The sequence below is a fragment of the Pyrgilauda ruficollis genome, unplaced genomic scaffold, assembly GCF_017590135.1.
Source record: "Pyrgilauda ruficollis isolate IOZ18807 unplaced genomic scaffold, ASM1759013v1 scaffold97, whole genome shotgun sequence".
Taxonomy (NCBI): Eukaryota; Metazoa; Chordata; class Aves; order Passeriformes; family Passeridae; genus Pyrgilauda; species Pyrgilauda ruficollis.
In genome coordinates this window covers 2,138,814-2,152,240 of record NW_024531821.1, presented here as the reverse complement: position 1 = coordinate 2,152,240, position 13,427 = coordinate 2,138,814, and the positions used below count along the sequence as shown (strand labels likewise).

The 13,427-nt window shown below is 62.0% G+C and overlaps 1 protein-coding gene across 8 annotated transcripts in view; it reads right to left on the bottom strand.

The window, feature by feature from the left end:
• Positions 1-2,117: 2,117 nt before the first annotated feature.
• ABLIM3 (actin binding LIM protein family member 3) overlaps positions 2,118-13,427 on the bottom strand; it is a 45,633-nt gene continuing 34,323 nt past the window's right edge. Inside the window, exons 7-23 of one of the 8 annotated variants that reach the window (XM_041489936.1) lie at positions 12,949-13,036; positions 12,409-12,467; positions 12,089-12,160; positions 11,584-11,739; positions 10,683-10,712; positions 10,110-10,239; positions 9,326-9,424; positions 7,804-7,854; positions 6,495-6,629; positions 6,187-6,251; positions 5,729-5,876; positions 5,111-5,140; positions 4,727-4,785; positions 3,543-3,603; positions 3,111-3,118; positions 2,578-2,658; positions 2,118-2,288 (exon numbers count right to left, since the gene is read on the bottom strand). In XM_041489936.1, the coding sequence (XP_041345870.1) occupies positions 2,175-2,288; positions 2,578-2,658; positions 3,111-3,118; positions 3,543-3,603; positions 4,727-4,785; positions 5,111-5,140; positions 5,729-5,876; positions 6,187-6,251; positions 6,495-6,629; positions 7,804-7,854; positions 9,326-9,424; positions 10,110-10,239; positions 10,683-10,712; positions 11,584-11,739; positions 12,089-12,160; positions 12,409-12,467; positions 12,949-13,036 (1,386 nt within the window). In that variant the 3' untranslated portion in view covers positions 2,118-2,174. The remainder of the gene's footprint in view (positions 2,289-2,577; positions 2,659-3,110; positions 3,119-3,542; positions 3,604-4,726; positions 4,786-5,110; positions 5,141-5,728; positions 5,877-6,186; positions 6,252-6,494; positions 6,630-7,803; positions 7,855-9,325; positions 9,425-10,109; positions 10,240-10,682; positions 10,713-11,583; positions 11,740-12,088; positions 12,161-12,408; positions 12,468-12,948; positions 13,037-13,427) is intronic. The other 7 variants (XM_041489937.1, XR_005957038.1, XM_041489938.1 and 4 more) reach the window with 7 other exon arrangements.

The following is a 13,427-nucleotide window of genomic DNA, read 5'->3' as shown; positions in this document are numbered from 1 at the left end:
AACTCAGCCCCTCTCACTCCCCACGCCCAGCTGGGAACCAGCTCCTGCACGGATGGTGTTTGTGGTCTCTCCATTCTGGATTGAGCCCCAGTGTTCTTCCACAACTTGGGATCTCCTTTGGGGCAGGAATCTCAGCCCAGGGCTGCCAACGCTGCCAGGCTGCTTTGGGAATTGCAGAGCAGCCAGGGACAGCTGCCAGGGCAGGTGGTGACACCTGGGGTGTCCCTGCTCCCCACCAGGGCAATGGGACACCAGCAGGGACCCCTGGAGTGTCTGCTGCTCCAGAATGGAGCTGGAGATGCTGCCCTGGCTCTGAGAGAAAAATAAACAAGCCCTGCCTCAGTTTCCCCACCTTTGCCATGCAGGTCCTTGTGGACGAGAGTTACTGTCCATAAAATGCTTTGGAAATGAAAATATCCTGCTGCTGTGTTATTACTGTTATTAATAACAACCCCCAGGCTTCCTCACTGCAACTGCTGCTGGAGAGGGAAGATTCCTACAGCCACAAAGGGTTCAGTTTGATTTAGAGAGCCCTACTTTGTGTGAGTGAAATAATTACAAATCGACTGGGCTCATTTACTGCTGCACTGGAGCAGATGAGCAGCTCCCAGGGCAATGTTGCCATCTTCACCTCAATGCCCAGCCCTCTCCTGGCTGGCACAAAGCTCCAGAGCTGGAGCTGGGAAAATCCCTGCCCTGAGTGAGCTCCCTGGACTTTGGCAAACCCCTGCAAGGGGAACCTGCTGATGGAGTTTTGGGCAACAAATTGGGCAGCTTTGGGTGGCAGGGAGGGCACTGAGTCCACTCCATGGGGACACCAGGACAGGAGGGCTTCAGAGGGGACCAGAATGTGGCACAGTGGAGGTAAAACCTGCGCTGTCCCCTCACAGGTGACCCAGATCCTGCTGACACCCCACAGGTCCCTGCCTGTTTTTGGGACTGTCCAACCCTGCTGTATGCCTGAAAATCCTGCAGGATGAGGAAACAGGAAAGCAGAGCACCACAGACAGCAGGGAAGGTGTTTGTGTAGAAACAACCTCATTCCTTTTATGAAAAAAAATAAGGCAAAAAACAAAGTTATCCCATAGAGTTTGGGATACAAACATGTAGAGTTTGCAGCGGAGGGAATCGCCTGCATTCCCAGAGGGATTCATCAGGGAATGATGGCAGTGGTGATGGGGAGTTCAGGAAAACCCAGGAGAGGTCCAGCAGGTAGTGGGACCTGCGTTTCCCACTCCTCTCCTCTGGCCTTCCCCCAGCTCCCAGCTGGAATATCCTGGAACACTCAGCCCTGGACAAACCTGAAGAGCAGCAAGAAACTGCACAAGGCAGGAGGTGGATTTGGCTGTTCCACTTGAGAAGGGCTGGGTTTGGGGATGGAAAGTGGCTATTCTGGCACCTTGGGAGGATAAACTGGCTCTGGCCAACCCAGGCTTTGCAGGGAAAGCCACCAGCCCAGGAGGGACTGGGACTCAGGGTCCCCTCCACTGCTATCCCCTGCCCCAAGCTCTGCATTTCAGATGCTGAAGTGCCCCCAGTCCTGGCCATGTGAAGGCAGGGATGGATTTAAGGAGCCTGGAGTGAGATCCCACTTTCCTGCCTTTTCCACCCAACTCCACAGCCCAGCTGAGCAGGAGGGGATGGGACACCCCAAAAATGCAGCCCCCATGCCAAAGCCCTGCTCTCTGCCAGCCCCAGGTTCTGTGGCTGCAGCAGGAAAATCCTCCCCCCTGCCCTCGTGTCCCCGTGGAAATTGAAATATCAGATGTGAATCCCCCTCGTGTCCCTGTTCCCCAGGCTCCGTGGCTGCAGCAGGAAAATCCTCCCCCTGCCCTCGTGTCCTGTGGAAATTGAAATATCAGATGTGAATCCCCCTCGTGTCCCTGTGGAAATTGAAATATTAGATATGAATCCCCCCCTGCCCTCGTGTCCCTGTGGGGCAGCAGTGACAGACACCAAGCCTGGGGAGAGCCCAGGGATCCGTACAGAAATCAAGGCTGGAAAAGGAAAGCAAACACAGAGCACCAAACGATCTGCAAGACTCCAATTCACTCTCAGGGGTGCAGGGAGGGCCCCTGTGGCCCTTACAGCCCCGAGAATCATACAGAGCTGCCATATAGAGATCTCTCTATGTATATATTTATAGGTATGTATATATTTATAGTGCACTGCGTTTAAAACAGCCGGGCCTGCTTCTTCAGCTCGTTCCTCTTCCACAGCGCCAGGCGGTCGAACTCGGCCATGGTCATCCCGAAAATCTGGTAGAATTCCTCCTGGGACAGGTGCCTCTGGGGAGAAACAGGAGGCTGGGCCAGAGCTGGGCACCTGGCAGGGGCTCTGAGGGCACGCCCTGCCCGCTGGGACAATGGGGTGCCAAGGGAAGGGGGCACCTGCCTCCCTCCTGCCCCTGCAGGGGCACAGGAGCCCTGTGACAGTGCCCTGCCACTCGTGTGCCCCTGAGCAGCTGTGGACATGCTCCTCACAGGGCCACGAGCCCCACACGCTGCGTGCCAGGGCCCCCCCGTGGGATCAGGTCCCTCTGTGCCCTCTGTCCCCAGTGCAGAAGGCTCTGCTCACCTCCAGCCGAGTCCTGTCCACATCTTTGGGCAGCTGGTTCCTCCCCCTCGTCTTCACCAGCAGCAGCTCGTAGGGGTAAATCTGCACAGGGACAGGGACAGGGACACCCTGGGGCATTCAGAGACACTGGGGCACCCTTGGGGACGAGGGCAAAGCTCCTGCTGTATGTACAGGGTTTGGGTGGCACAGCTGCCTCCAGGGCTTGGGTGGGACAAGGAGAGGTGGGAGCTGCTCTCAGGGTGACTCTGATCCACCCTGAAGCTCCGTGGTGGCTCTGGAACAACCTGCTCACTCTGCACCAGCAGGAAAGCACCAGCACAACCCCCTGCTCTGCTCCTCACCCGGGGGACAATTGACCCGGGAGCTGCAGGAGGGGAGGGGCTCTGCTGTGAGCCCCCCAGTCCTGCGGTGGGCTGTCAGCTGCAGGACGGAGCAGAACAAAGGCAGAGCTTCCCCCTGAAGAGCCTGGGGACACACGGACACAGCCCCGGGGCTCTGCCTCGTGGCCTCTCCTTGCAGCAGAAGGCTCTTACCTTGTACTCTGCGGGGAGAGCAGAAAGACACACATGAGCCACACCTCTGCTGCCACCAGCCTCCCCCGAGCTGCGGGGACCCGCCCGTGTCCCCATCCCCCTGCAGCCCCCTTGCAGAGCCGCCTGGGGGGGTTGGCAGCCCCATCCCGTGTCCTGGGATGCCAGCCCTGTCCCAGGGGGGGTTGGCAGCCCCATCCCGTGTCCTGGGATGCCAGCCCTGTCCCAGGGGGGATTGGCATCCCCATAACGTGTCCTGGGATGCCAGCCCTGTCCCAGGCTTGGTTGGCAGCCCCATCCCGTGTCCCCGGGATACCAGCCCTGTCCCAGGGGGGGTTGGCAGCCCCATCCCGTGTCCCCGCGGTACCAGCCCTGTCCCAGGGGGGGTTGGCAGCCCCACCCCGTGTCCCCGCGGTGCCAGCCCTGTCCCCTCACCTCGCATGCCCCAGTTGACGGCGTTGGTGCTGTCGTAGTGGAAGAGCTCGGCGCTGGGAGGCTGCGGAGGATGGAGAGAGGGGCAGTGAGAGGGAGGCTCCTCCAGACACTCCAGTGGCACCTCCCACGTCCCCAGCGGGGACACCGAGGTCCCCACCTCTCGGGTTCCCTACTGTCAGGATGACTCGAGAGTCCTTTTCCCCAGCCCGACAGCTGAAGAAAGAGTTGGGATTCTTTGGCTCGTGTTGACAAGTTTGTTTATTATCTATTGTCTAAAATATTTTCTCTCAGACCCGCAGAGGTCTGACCTGCAGGTCTGTCAGGGCACACTGCCTGCCCCTGGGCTGGTGTCTGCATTTCATACTACGAGTTACGTGTGCTTTATTTATCATTATTTTCCAATACCTATCGCCTATGTTAGACTGTCTACTTCTACTTTAGGTCAATCTAAATGTGCCACCATCACCAAGAAGATGGAGGCTGGGAAGAAGAAGGAAGAAGCATGGGACAATGCCCATGTCCCTGCATCTTGCCTCCTAGATCCCCCATAACAAAATCCCCAAAACTCCATTTTTCACCCAGTGATTAATTCATTATTACTCAAACTTCTGTGACTTGTGATTCTTCATACAAGGTTGGGAATTTGCTCCACGAGTTAAAATCGAAATCCCAAGTGTCTTTGGCTTCCTGCCAGAGGGGTGTCCTGGGTTCCCACCCAGCAGCAGGGAAATCGAGACCAAGGAGGTGAAGTGACAAGCCCAGGTCACACGGGGGCAGGAGCAGAGCTCCTGATCCCAAACAATCCCCAGGATATAAAGCAAAGCTCTTCTGCTGGACAGCAGCACCAGCATCCCTCTGGAAATTGCCCTGTGGGAGTTTCAGGGCAGACACTGCCTGGACAGGCCACTTTGGACCCCAATAAATGATGATTATTAATGATAATAATTGTTTTGGATTGGCACTGGGCAGCAGGGATGCAGAGGAGGGGGAAACAGGACATCCCAGTGATGGAAAGGGAGCAGTGGGGGCTTGGAGGAGCTGGGGGAGAATGGGGAACGCCTGGGAGAAGAGATTGGGAATGCCTGAGAGAAGAGATTGGGAATGCCTGGCACAAGGGGGAAAGCCTGGCAAAGGGGAAAGCCTGGGACAAGGGGGAATGCCTGGCAGCAGCAGGAGGCACTCACCCTGTGCAGCCCGTTCCTCCTGTAGGCAGGAAGGGAGGCCGACTTCGAAATGAGGGGATCTGCAAAGGAGCCACCAAGGGCCATCAGGGAGAAAGCAGCAACGAGCCTCACAGCCCAGGACAGCCCCCACTGGGCCACCTCTGTGCTCCCAGCTCTGTCTCCTTCCAGCTCCAGCTCATTCCCAGCCTGTGCTGACATTCCTCTCCCCAAAGTCCCTTTCCTGTGGCCCACTCCCACCTCACCCTACAGAGCAACATTCTCCTCTGCCAGCTCCCCCTCTCCATCCTCTCTGCCCGGCTCCAGCTCTGTCCTAAGCCAGGCTTTCAAGGGCTCCTTTTGGCTTCCCTTCTCCCCTCCCTGCTCCAGCTCGGGTCAGGCACTCACCGCTGTCGGCCAGGTAGTGAGTTCTGGGAGCTGCAAGGAGAGCAGAGCTGCTGTCAGGGAGGGCCAGGCACCCCATCCACACACAACTGCCCATCCCCAGCCCCCCGGATCCTCCCTGGGGCTCCCAGGAGCCCACAGGGCTGAGGGGCTCCCTGAGTGTCGCCAGCCCTGTGCGGACACACGTGCCATGAGGAAGGAGAGCATGGAATGGACAGGGCAGCTGTGCTGCCAGGCTCTGAAGTGCCTCCTGTGGCCCCAAGGGCAGGGCTGGGGGCCCTGGGGGCTCTGTGAGAAGAGCAGAGCAAGCAGGGCAGCCCTGGGGTGCCAGGAGGTCGCAGAGGTGCCAGCCCAGATGAGGTGCCAGCACCTGGGCATGGCTGTGCTGCCAGATCCCCCAGGGATCCTTCAGCCATTCCAGGCTGCCCCTGGGGCAATGCCCCATCCCAGCTGGGGCACAGGGCATGGATGGAGCCCTCCAGAGAGGAAAAGACCCTCCTGAGCCCAGCTCCATGCCCAGCATCTCTGATCAGCCCTTTCCTCATCCCATTCCTCCCTCTCCACCTCCCGAGGTGCTGGGGCTGTGCCAGGTGGGACAGAGGGACAGAGGGACAGCCTTACAGCCATTGAGGGAGCCCTCGTAGCCCACTGTGTGCAGGGCCTCCCTGCTGCTGGCCGAGCTGCGGGGGGGTGTCCAGGGGTCTGCGTAGGAGTTGGAGCGAGCCTTCATCTCCTCCCTCAGGATCAGCCTCCCGATGCCACTCTGGATCTGGCAGGGGGGAAACGCCAGCTTGCACCCTTCCTGTCCCTGCCCAGCCCTCTCTGGCACACCACGGAAGGGCACAGCATCCCCTGGCAGGGGCTGGGCATCTCCTGAGGATGAGCTGCTGGGGTGGGGGTGCCTCAGCTGTGCCCTCCTTCAGAGCCCCTGCTGGGGGTGGCCAGGAGGGGACAGATGGCCGAGGGCAGCAGGGATGGTGGTGGCACCTTCTCGGGTGGCAGAGCTGGGCTGAGCCTTCTCCCCAGAGCCAGCTGGGGACAGTTTGGTGCTGGCTGTGCCCAGCAGGGCTGGCACTCACCTTGTGCATGCCCCGGTCGTACCCATCCTCCTCGCCCCCTGACGAGAACCTCCGGGCCCGGGGAGCTGCAAGGAGACACGTCAGGGGGCACATGGGGACAAAAGGGGGACAGGCAGGGGGGAGACAGTCCCCAGCTGCATGGGGACAGTCGGCTCCCAGACACACCTTGGGTTTTGGGGTCACCTTGGCAGGTATCACAGCCCAACCCCACTTTTGTGTCCAGACCCAACTCAAAGCAGCGTTTCCTCCCAGAAAACGTGGAGCAGGAATGGGTTTCCCTTTCTCCCAGCCCAAGGGGAATTTGTTACCTTTGGGTGAGCCTTGGAAGGACCAGTACTCGGACTCGGAGTGGTAATAGGGGTCAGGGGAGTAGGCAGGGCTGTACTTGGATGACTGAGCGATGTCCTCGCTGGTTTTGCTCTTGGTGGCTGCAGAGGGGTTGTCTGCAGAAGGAGCAGGCAGAGCCAAGGTGAGGATCTGCAGAGATCCCCCCAAACCAAGGCAGAGCCTCTTCCCTCCCCATGACTGCCAGGGATTTGTGTCTGGGCCTGGAGCAGAGCTGGGAATAATCAGTTTTCCAACTGCTGACACCCCCTCATGGGTGCTGAGGCAGACAGTGGGGACAGTGGCAAGCAGGGGATGTCACTGATGTGGCTGGGAAGGGACCCAAATGGCTGAGAGCCCACGGCACCACAAGTGCTGGCTCCTGCTCATCCCAGTCCCAGCAGTGCCACCGAGCTCCTGCCCTGTCCTGTCCCCAGGAGGTGACAGAGGGGATGGAGCAAGGTTCAGACCCAGCAGGGACGGGGCTCTCTGGGTTCTGCCAGGGAAAGGTGGCAGCAGAGGGGCTCTGGCAGGGCTGGGTCCTCATGGCAGGGACACACAGGGTGCTCAGGCTGGGGACAGAGCCTCGACAGCACACGGGGGAGCCCAGGGGGGAGCTCTGCTGCACCAGGGGCCAGGAGAGTGACAGGGGAAGGAGCAGCAGGGACAGGAGGTGGCAGAGCCATCCCACACCTCCAGCAGGCACAGGGGACCCAGCAGGTACTTACAGCAGCAGCAGCAGGCGGTGGGAGGTGGGCAGGAGGGAGGGGAGAGCCGGGGAGAGAGAGGAGACACAGTTACTGCTCAGGGGGAGCTGCTGTCCCTCCCGAGCAGGAGCAGGTGGGGACAGAGCGAGCCAGCCCCTCTGAGAGCCACCAAGCACCGAGGGCCACCAAGCACCCTCCCCAACCTGCAGCACCCCCAGGCGTGTTTCAGGCTGGAGCAGCCACCCACGATGGGCTGCATTTTCTCCAGGGCTGCATGTGAAACTGCCAATTGCTTTTTTCAGCCCTTTTCTGAGGCTGCGCTGACTCCCTTGTCCCACCAAGGCCCTGCTCCCCCTCCCACAGCCATCCCTGGTGTCACTGCCAGCCTTTGTCACAACAGGGACGTGGTCCAAAGTCACACGTGTTCCCCACTGAACGCTCTCTGCGGCCCAGAGCAGCAGCAGGAGCATCCCACCAGAGCCCAGTATCCAAACCCCGACGCCTGCCCCATCTCCCACCCAGCCCAGAGCACGCTGGTCCCCTCCCCGGGTGACACGGGGACAAGGACAGGGCAGCCAGACCGTACCGTGGCGCTTGTAGATGGGCGGCTTCCTATAGATGTTACTCTCGCCAGCAGCTGGTGGGAGAAGAGAGGGAGAAAGGGAAGAAAGAAGGGGAGAGGGAGGTGAGTGTGGGCGTGCTGGGAGCTCACAGGGCACGGCTCCTGCGGGAGCCACCATCCCCACGCCACGCTTCCATCACACAGCCGCCCCCGGGCCATCCAGTGCCCCGGGAGTGCCCCGGGATTGCTCCGGCAGGGCTCCGGGATTGCTCCGGGAATGCACCGGGAGTACCCCGGGATTGCTCCGGGAGGGCTCCGGGATTGCTCCGGGAATGCCCCGGGATTGCTCCGGGAATGCACCGGTAGTACCCCGGGATTGCTGCGGGGGGGCTCCGGGATTGCCCCGGGATTGCTCCGGGAGGGCTCCGAGACTGCTCCGGGATTGCCCTGGGAGGGCTCCGGGAGTGCCCCGGGAGGGCTCCGGGCCGCGGGCCGGGCACGGGAGCGCGGTCCCGGCTGCCCAGGAGCGACAGGACATGCAGCGAGCCCCCAGCGACAGCATGCACCGGGCCGGGGCACAGCCTGCCAGGCAGGCACCCGCGGCGTTCTCGGGGTGCCAGCAGCTGCCAGAACCGCCTGCGAGCTACCCGCGGCGAGCCAACACCAGCCAAAGCCTCGTTCCGCAGCAGAGAGAGAAAAGAGCGAGTCGGGAGGGAAAGCGAGCTGGAGCAGGGATGGGGCCATCCATAAACCACCGGGCGGCAGGGCAGGGATGGGCAGGGACGGGCAGGGACGGGATGGGAGCGGAGCTGGGGGAGCCTCCGGGTGTCCTCAGGGCATCAGAGATGCCTCGGCGAGGGTGCCACGCTTTCGGGGCACGGGGAGATGCCAAGAGCTGGGTGCACGGTCCGGGGTTCTGACCCCGCCGAGGGGTGCTGGGCAGCTCTCCCTGCTTCCCGACCCCCTCTCCCTTCCTGCCCGCTCCGGCCCCGTCCCCGTGGGCTCTGCGTGGCCGGGGGCGGGTGGTGTGGTGGCCCTTACCTGGTGGCCCCCTGAAATCCCTGCAGAAGGGGAGCAGGCATCTGGCAAGCCCAGAAGACACTGGGGGGAGGGAGCGGCGGGCCCTAGGGGGAGTATAAAATAGTCATCTGTAGCGGATGGGTGTGGAAACGCCTCTGGCACACACGCTCCGGCTGGTGATCCTGGGGGGAAGGCAGGGCAGGGGACAGGCTCTCACCAGGGCACTCATCTTGGTGTGGGGAAGAGTGGAGGGAGGGCAGGGAGGAGGAAGAAGAGGGATGTTGCGAGGATCAAGCAGACTCCAGGCGGCTCTGGCACCTCGGGGCCGTGACGGAGAGGGGGGGAGAGAAGGAGCAGGGTTCAAGCCGTAGGTCCTGTTTATGGATGGCCTCTACCAGGGCTGGATCCTGCTGCCAGCTGGCTCTAGGCAGGCGGCGGAGCTAGGCATGCGACACAGCGGGGACGAGACATGCGGGCATGCCACGGACACGGCGCTCCCCGGGCAGCGGGGCGCTCCGGAGCCTACCTGGGATGTGGAAATGCTTGGGCGCTTGGTATGAGGTTGGAGTGGAGGACCTCACATCTAACTGGCTATAGTAGGGGGAGCTGCGCCCGCTCTCGGTGCCTACGCGGGGCCGAGCAGAAGCAGCCGTGAGTGACCGAGAGAGAGAACAAGAGGCAGAAGAAAATGGGTGTTAAGTGCAGCGGTGTTAGAAGAGCGGGGGTGACCCGTGTGAGGAGGGGGTGACGGGGGGGGCTGCGCTCCACGAGGGGCGGTGATGGAGCGGGGCACAATTCCCGCATCTCCGGGATGCGGAGGAAAGCCCGGCGCGGTGCTGGCAGGAAAGCCGAGCGTGCTTGCAGAGGCAGGGATGAGCCCCTGGCGGTGCAGCGGGGCTCTCGGTGAGCTCGGAGTGTTCCAGTCCTTCCTCGGCAGCTCCAGAGGACAGGAGACACGGCCAGGCACGCTCTGCTCCCCGCCATGCTCCGGGCTGTGCGTGTGCAAGGAGCTCCCCGGGCACAAGCACTCTCCTGCACACCCCTCCCAGAGCCATCAGGGCAGCTGAGGGGTCTTCACCAGAGCTGCAGGTCACCTGCCTCCCACCCCATCCTGCCTGAGCCCCAAATTCCCCTTGGCCTCTCCTTGCTGCTCGCAGGAGTTTGGAGAACCGGGGGATGTGCAGAGCTGGGCACTGCTCCCACCGTGGGCCACCCCTGCTGCTCGCCAGATGAGAAACCACAGAAAGCCCAGAGCTATTTTTGTGATCCTCTCTCCAGCCAGCGGTTGGGGTGGCGGCCCAAATCCTCACCTGAGCGGTAGAAATGGTGGGGGGACCTGGGGATGGTGGGGGACATGCCCTGGCGGCTGTAGGTGGGGGAGTCGATGTAGCCGGGGCTGGAGGCTCGCCTCTGCCGCGGGTCAAAGCTCTCGTAGATGTCCTGGCGTGGGGAAGGTGTGGAGAGCGGGGTTAGAGCTGCCAGGGGGTGTCCCACGGATGGGGTCCCTGCCTGGGGTGCTCTGGGTGTGACACCGGGCAGTGGCTGTGTCCTCTGAGCCTCGAGGGGTCCCCAGGCTGCCCTGCCTCCCCCTGCCAGGGCGCAGGCAGCAGAGCCCAGGGGTGGGGAGCAGGTGACAGAGGTTTTGTGCCTGGGGATTGTCCCCTTCCCTTGAACTTGTTCCCAGTTCCTGGGGCTCACTCCACGGGGCAGAAGCTGCACCCTGGGGCCATTCTGCCAGAAAGGGCTTTGATCCTGCTCTCCTTGGGGCCTCAAGGACACAGCAGTCCCCCTCCCCACACCCTGGGACAGCCACCAGCCAAGGGGGACGAGCAGCAGAGCCTCTGGACAGAGGAACAGACCCACAGTGCCCACAGGGGCATTACCTGAGAGTACGGGGAGAGGGTCCCCAAGGACTGCAGGCAGCAGGAGGCAAAGTGAGGAGGAAAAGAGAGAGAGAGAGAGACAGCACGTGGTTAAGAGGAGCAGGGACAGACTGGGGTCCCACAGCTGCTGATTCCCTGTGTTACACTGGGGTACAGCTGGAGCTGAACTGGGGCAGGGCTGGGCAGGGAGCCCTGGCCAGGAGAGGAACTGGCAGGAGCACTCAGCAGCTGTCAGCTCTCAGGGAGCTCTGTGGAGAGGGGGAGGCACAGAGGGCCATGCCACGCTGCCTGCACCATCCTGGTGGGCTGCAGGATGCCAGGCTTGTGGCAGAACCTTGGGGTGGGGATGTGAGAGGTGCTGCTGCCAAATCCTCTGACAGCACCACTTCAGGTGCCCCTCCTGTGTGAGCTGCTCAGGCTCTCTCCTTCCCTGAGCTCCCTGAGCTCCTCCAGCAGCCCCAGCTGGGCAGGCAGGACAGTCCTGTGCCTGAGCATCCCCTCCTCACTGCCCTGCAGAAATGCAGTGCCCCAGCCCCTTCCCTGGCTGCAGGGCCAGCACCCCAGAGGCAGCAGCCCTGCTCCAGAGGAGCTGCAGAGGAGCTGTGCTGGCTGCCTGCAGGATTGCCTGCCAGGGGCCAGGCTCAGGGCTGTGAGGGGTGGATTCCCTGCCCATCACTCCTCTCACACAGCCCTGTGTGTCCCTGCACTTCCCTAAGGTCACTGGGATCTCTCTGGCTCTACAGCAGCATCACCTCACCTCCATCACAGACCCTCCCCAAGCCTCTGGGAGAGGCCCTGCCCCACTCCTGCCTGGCTCCCACTGGCATGAGAAGCCCCCCAGAGCTCTCCCCAGGGTGGGGCCCGTTCCTGCAGCCCAGCAGGGCTCCTGCAGCCCCAGTACCTCCCCATAGCTATATCTCTCCAGCGTCTCGTCCGACGTGTATCTGTGGTAGGGCTCGTAGGAAATGAGGTCGGGACGCTGCACTTCATAGATGGCTTTAATCTTGGGAAGAGCTGCCAGGTCTTTGTAATTAAGGATCTCATTATCCACTTTAGCCTAGGGAGAGGGAGAGACAGACAGAGAGATGGAAAGGAAGAGGAGGAGAGAAGGGAAGGGAGGCTGCAGCGCAGCGTGGAGCCAGCACAGGGCAGACAGAGCCCACTGTCACCCCAGCAGCAGGGACAGGTAAGAGGAGAGGCCTGAGAGGCAGCAGGGGGAGGGCAGAGGAGCTGGGAGGGCAGGGCTGTGCCCCTGAGTGCCCCTGAGCTGTGCCATGGCACTGGTGGCACAGCGTGCTGCAGGGACAGGGGGATCGTGCTGTCCCCAGATTCTGGGCTTGTCCCGCTCAAGAGCAGCTGTGGCACTGCTGTCCCCACCCCCGGGAGAGGGGCAGGGCTGGACTTACGCAGATGACACGGTTTGGGGAGCCGATGCTGGAGCCAGGGGGCGAGATGGAGGTTTCTGAGGTCCTTCTGTGCTGTGGAGGCACAAAGGGGGTGGGCAGGTGAGAGCAGGGCAGGGAGGGCCCCCGAGCAGGCAGATTGTTGGTTTGGGGCTGAATTTCACTGCCACAGCCCCAGCCACGGCCACCCATCATCCCCTGGGCAGCCTCAGGAAGCCACTCCAGGTGTGGGCACTGCCAGAACAGTTCAGTTCCAGCAGGGACTCAGGACAATGGCACCTGGGACGTGCCACCTCCCCAATGCCCCTTGCCCTGGTGCCTACCTTCAGCTTCTTCTCTGCTCTGGCTGCCTGCTTGCAGATAGGGTGCCACACCTCAGAGCCTGCAAAGGGACAGCAGAGGGACAGTGCTCAGCCCCACACACGGTCACCCCCTCCCTGGCAGGGCCAGCCAGGTCCCCCTGCCACGTCCAGCAGTGCCACAGGAAGGTGCAGGGCAGCGGGACTGAGTGTCTGTGATGAGGAACGGAACAGGGCAGGGCCAAACCTCAGCTGGGACAGCAAACTCGGGTGGATTTGGGGTGGCCCAACCAGTTGCTGCTGGTTAAACTGGGGTGACACCGAGCTGGGGACACCACAACACCTCCCTCCTTTGGGCTGGAGTGAGCAGAGATGGGGCTGTGCCCAGGTGTGCAGGGAGATGAAAAGCCCCCAGCTCAGGGGCAGGGCTCATGGAAAGCAGAGATTTTTGCACCAGCAGCAGGAGAGCAGTGGGAGGAGGATCCCTGGCTGCACACACAGACCCTTCCAGGTGCCATGAGGAGCCAAACCCGCAGTGTCCCCAGCCCTGCTGTCACAGGTTACCTGTCAGGTACATCTCCTCTCCCTCTGTGAACATCTGGTGGCAGCGCACACACCTGGCACAGGTGGGGTGGTAGTGCTTCCCTCCTGCCTGGGGGGGAGAGCAGAGAGGAGCCCTGAGCCAGGCAGGACAGGAGACCTGGCCTTGTCCCCTGTCCCTGAGTGACCCTGCCAGCCCTCGCTGCTGCCCACAGTGACCAGGTGACAAACTGGGCTGGCCCTGGAGGCCTCCACGTCCCATGGAGAAAACCAAGAGGGCTTCATCCCTGCTGGCAACCTGCTGGGCTACGAGTCCACCAGGAACAGGAACTTCCAGGAACACCAGGAACTTCTGCTCTCCTCCAAACCTTCAACACCAATAGAGCCAGGGGTCCCAGACCAGCAGGGACAGTGTCCCTGCAAAGCTGGCACTCTGGGCACCAGGGACAGTGTCCCTGCAAAGCTGGCACTCTGGGAATGGCCAGCACCCTCTGCAGCCAGGC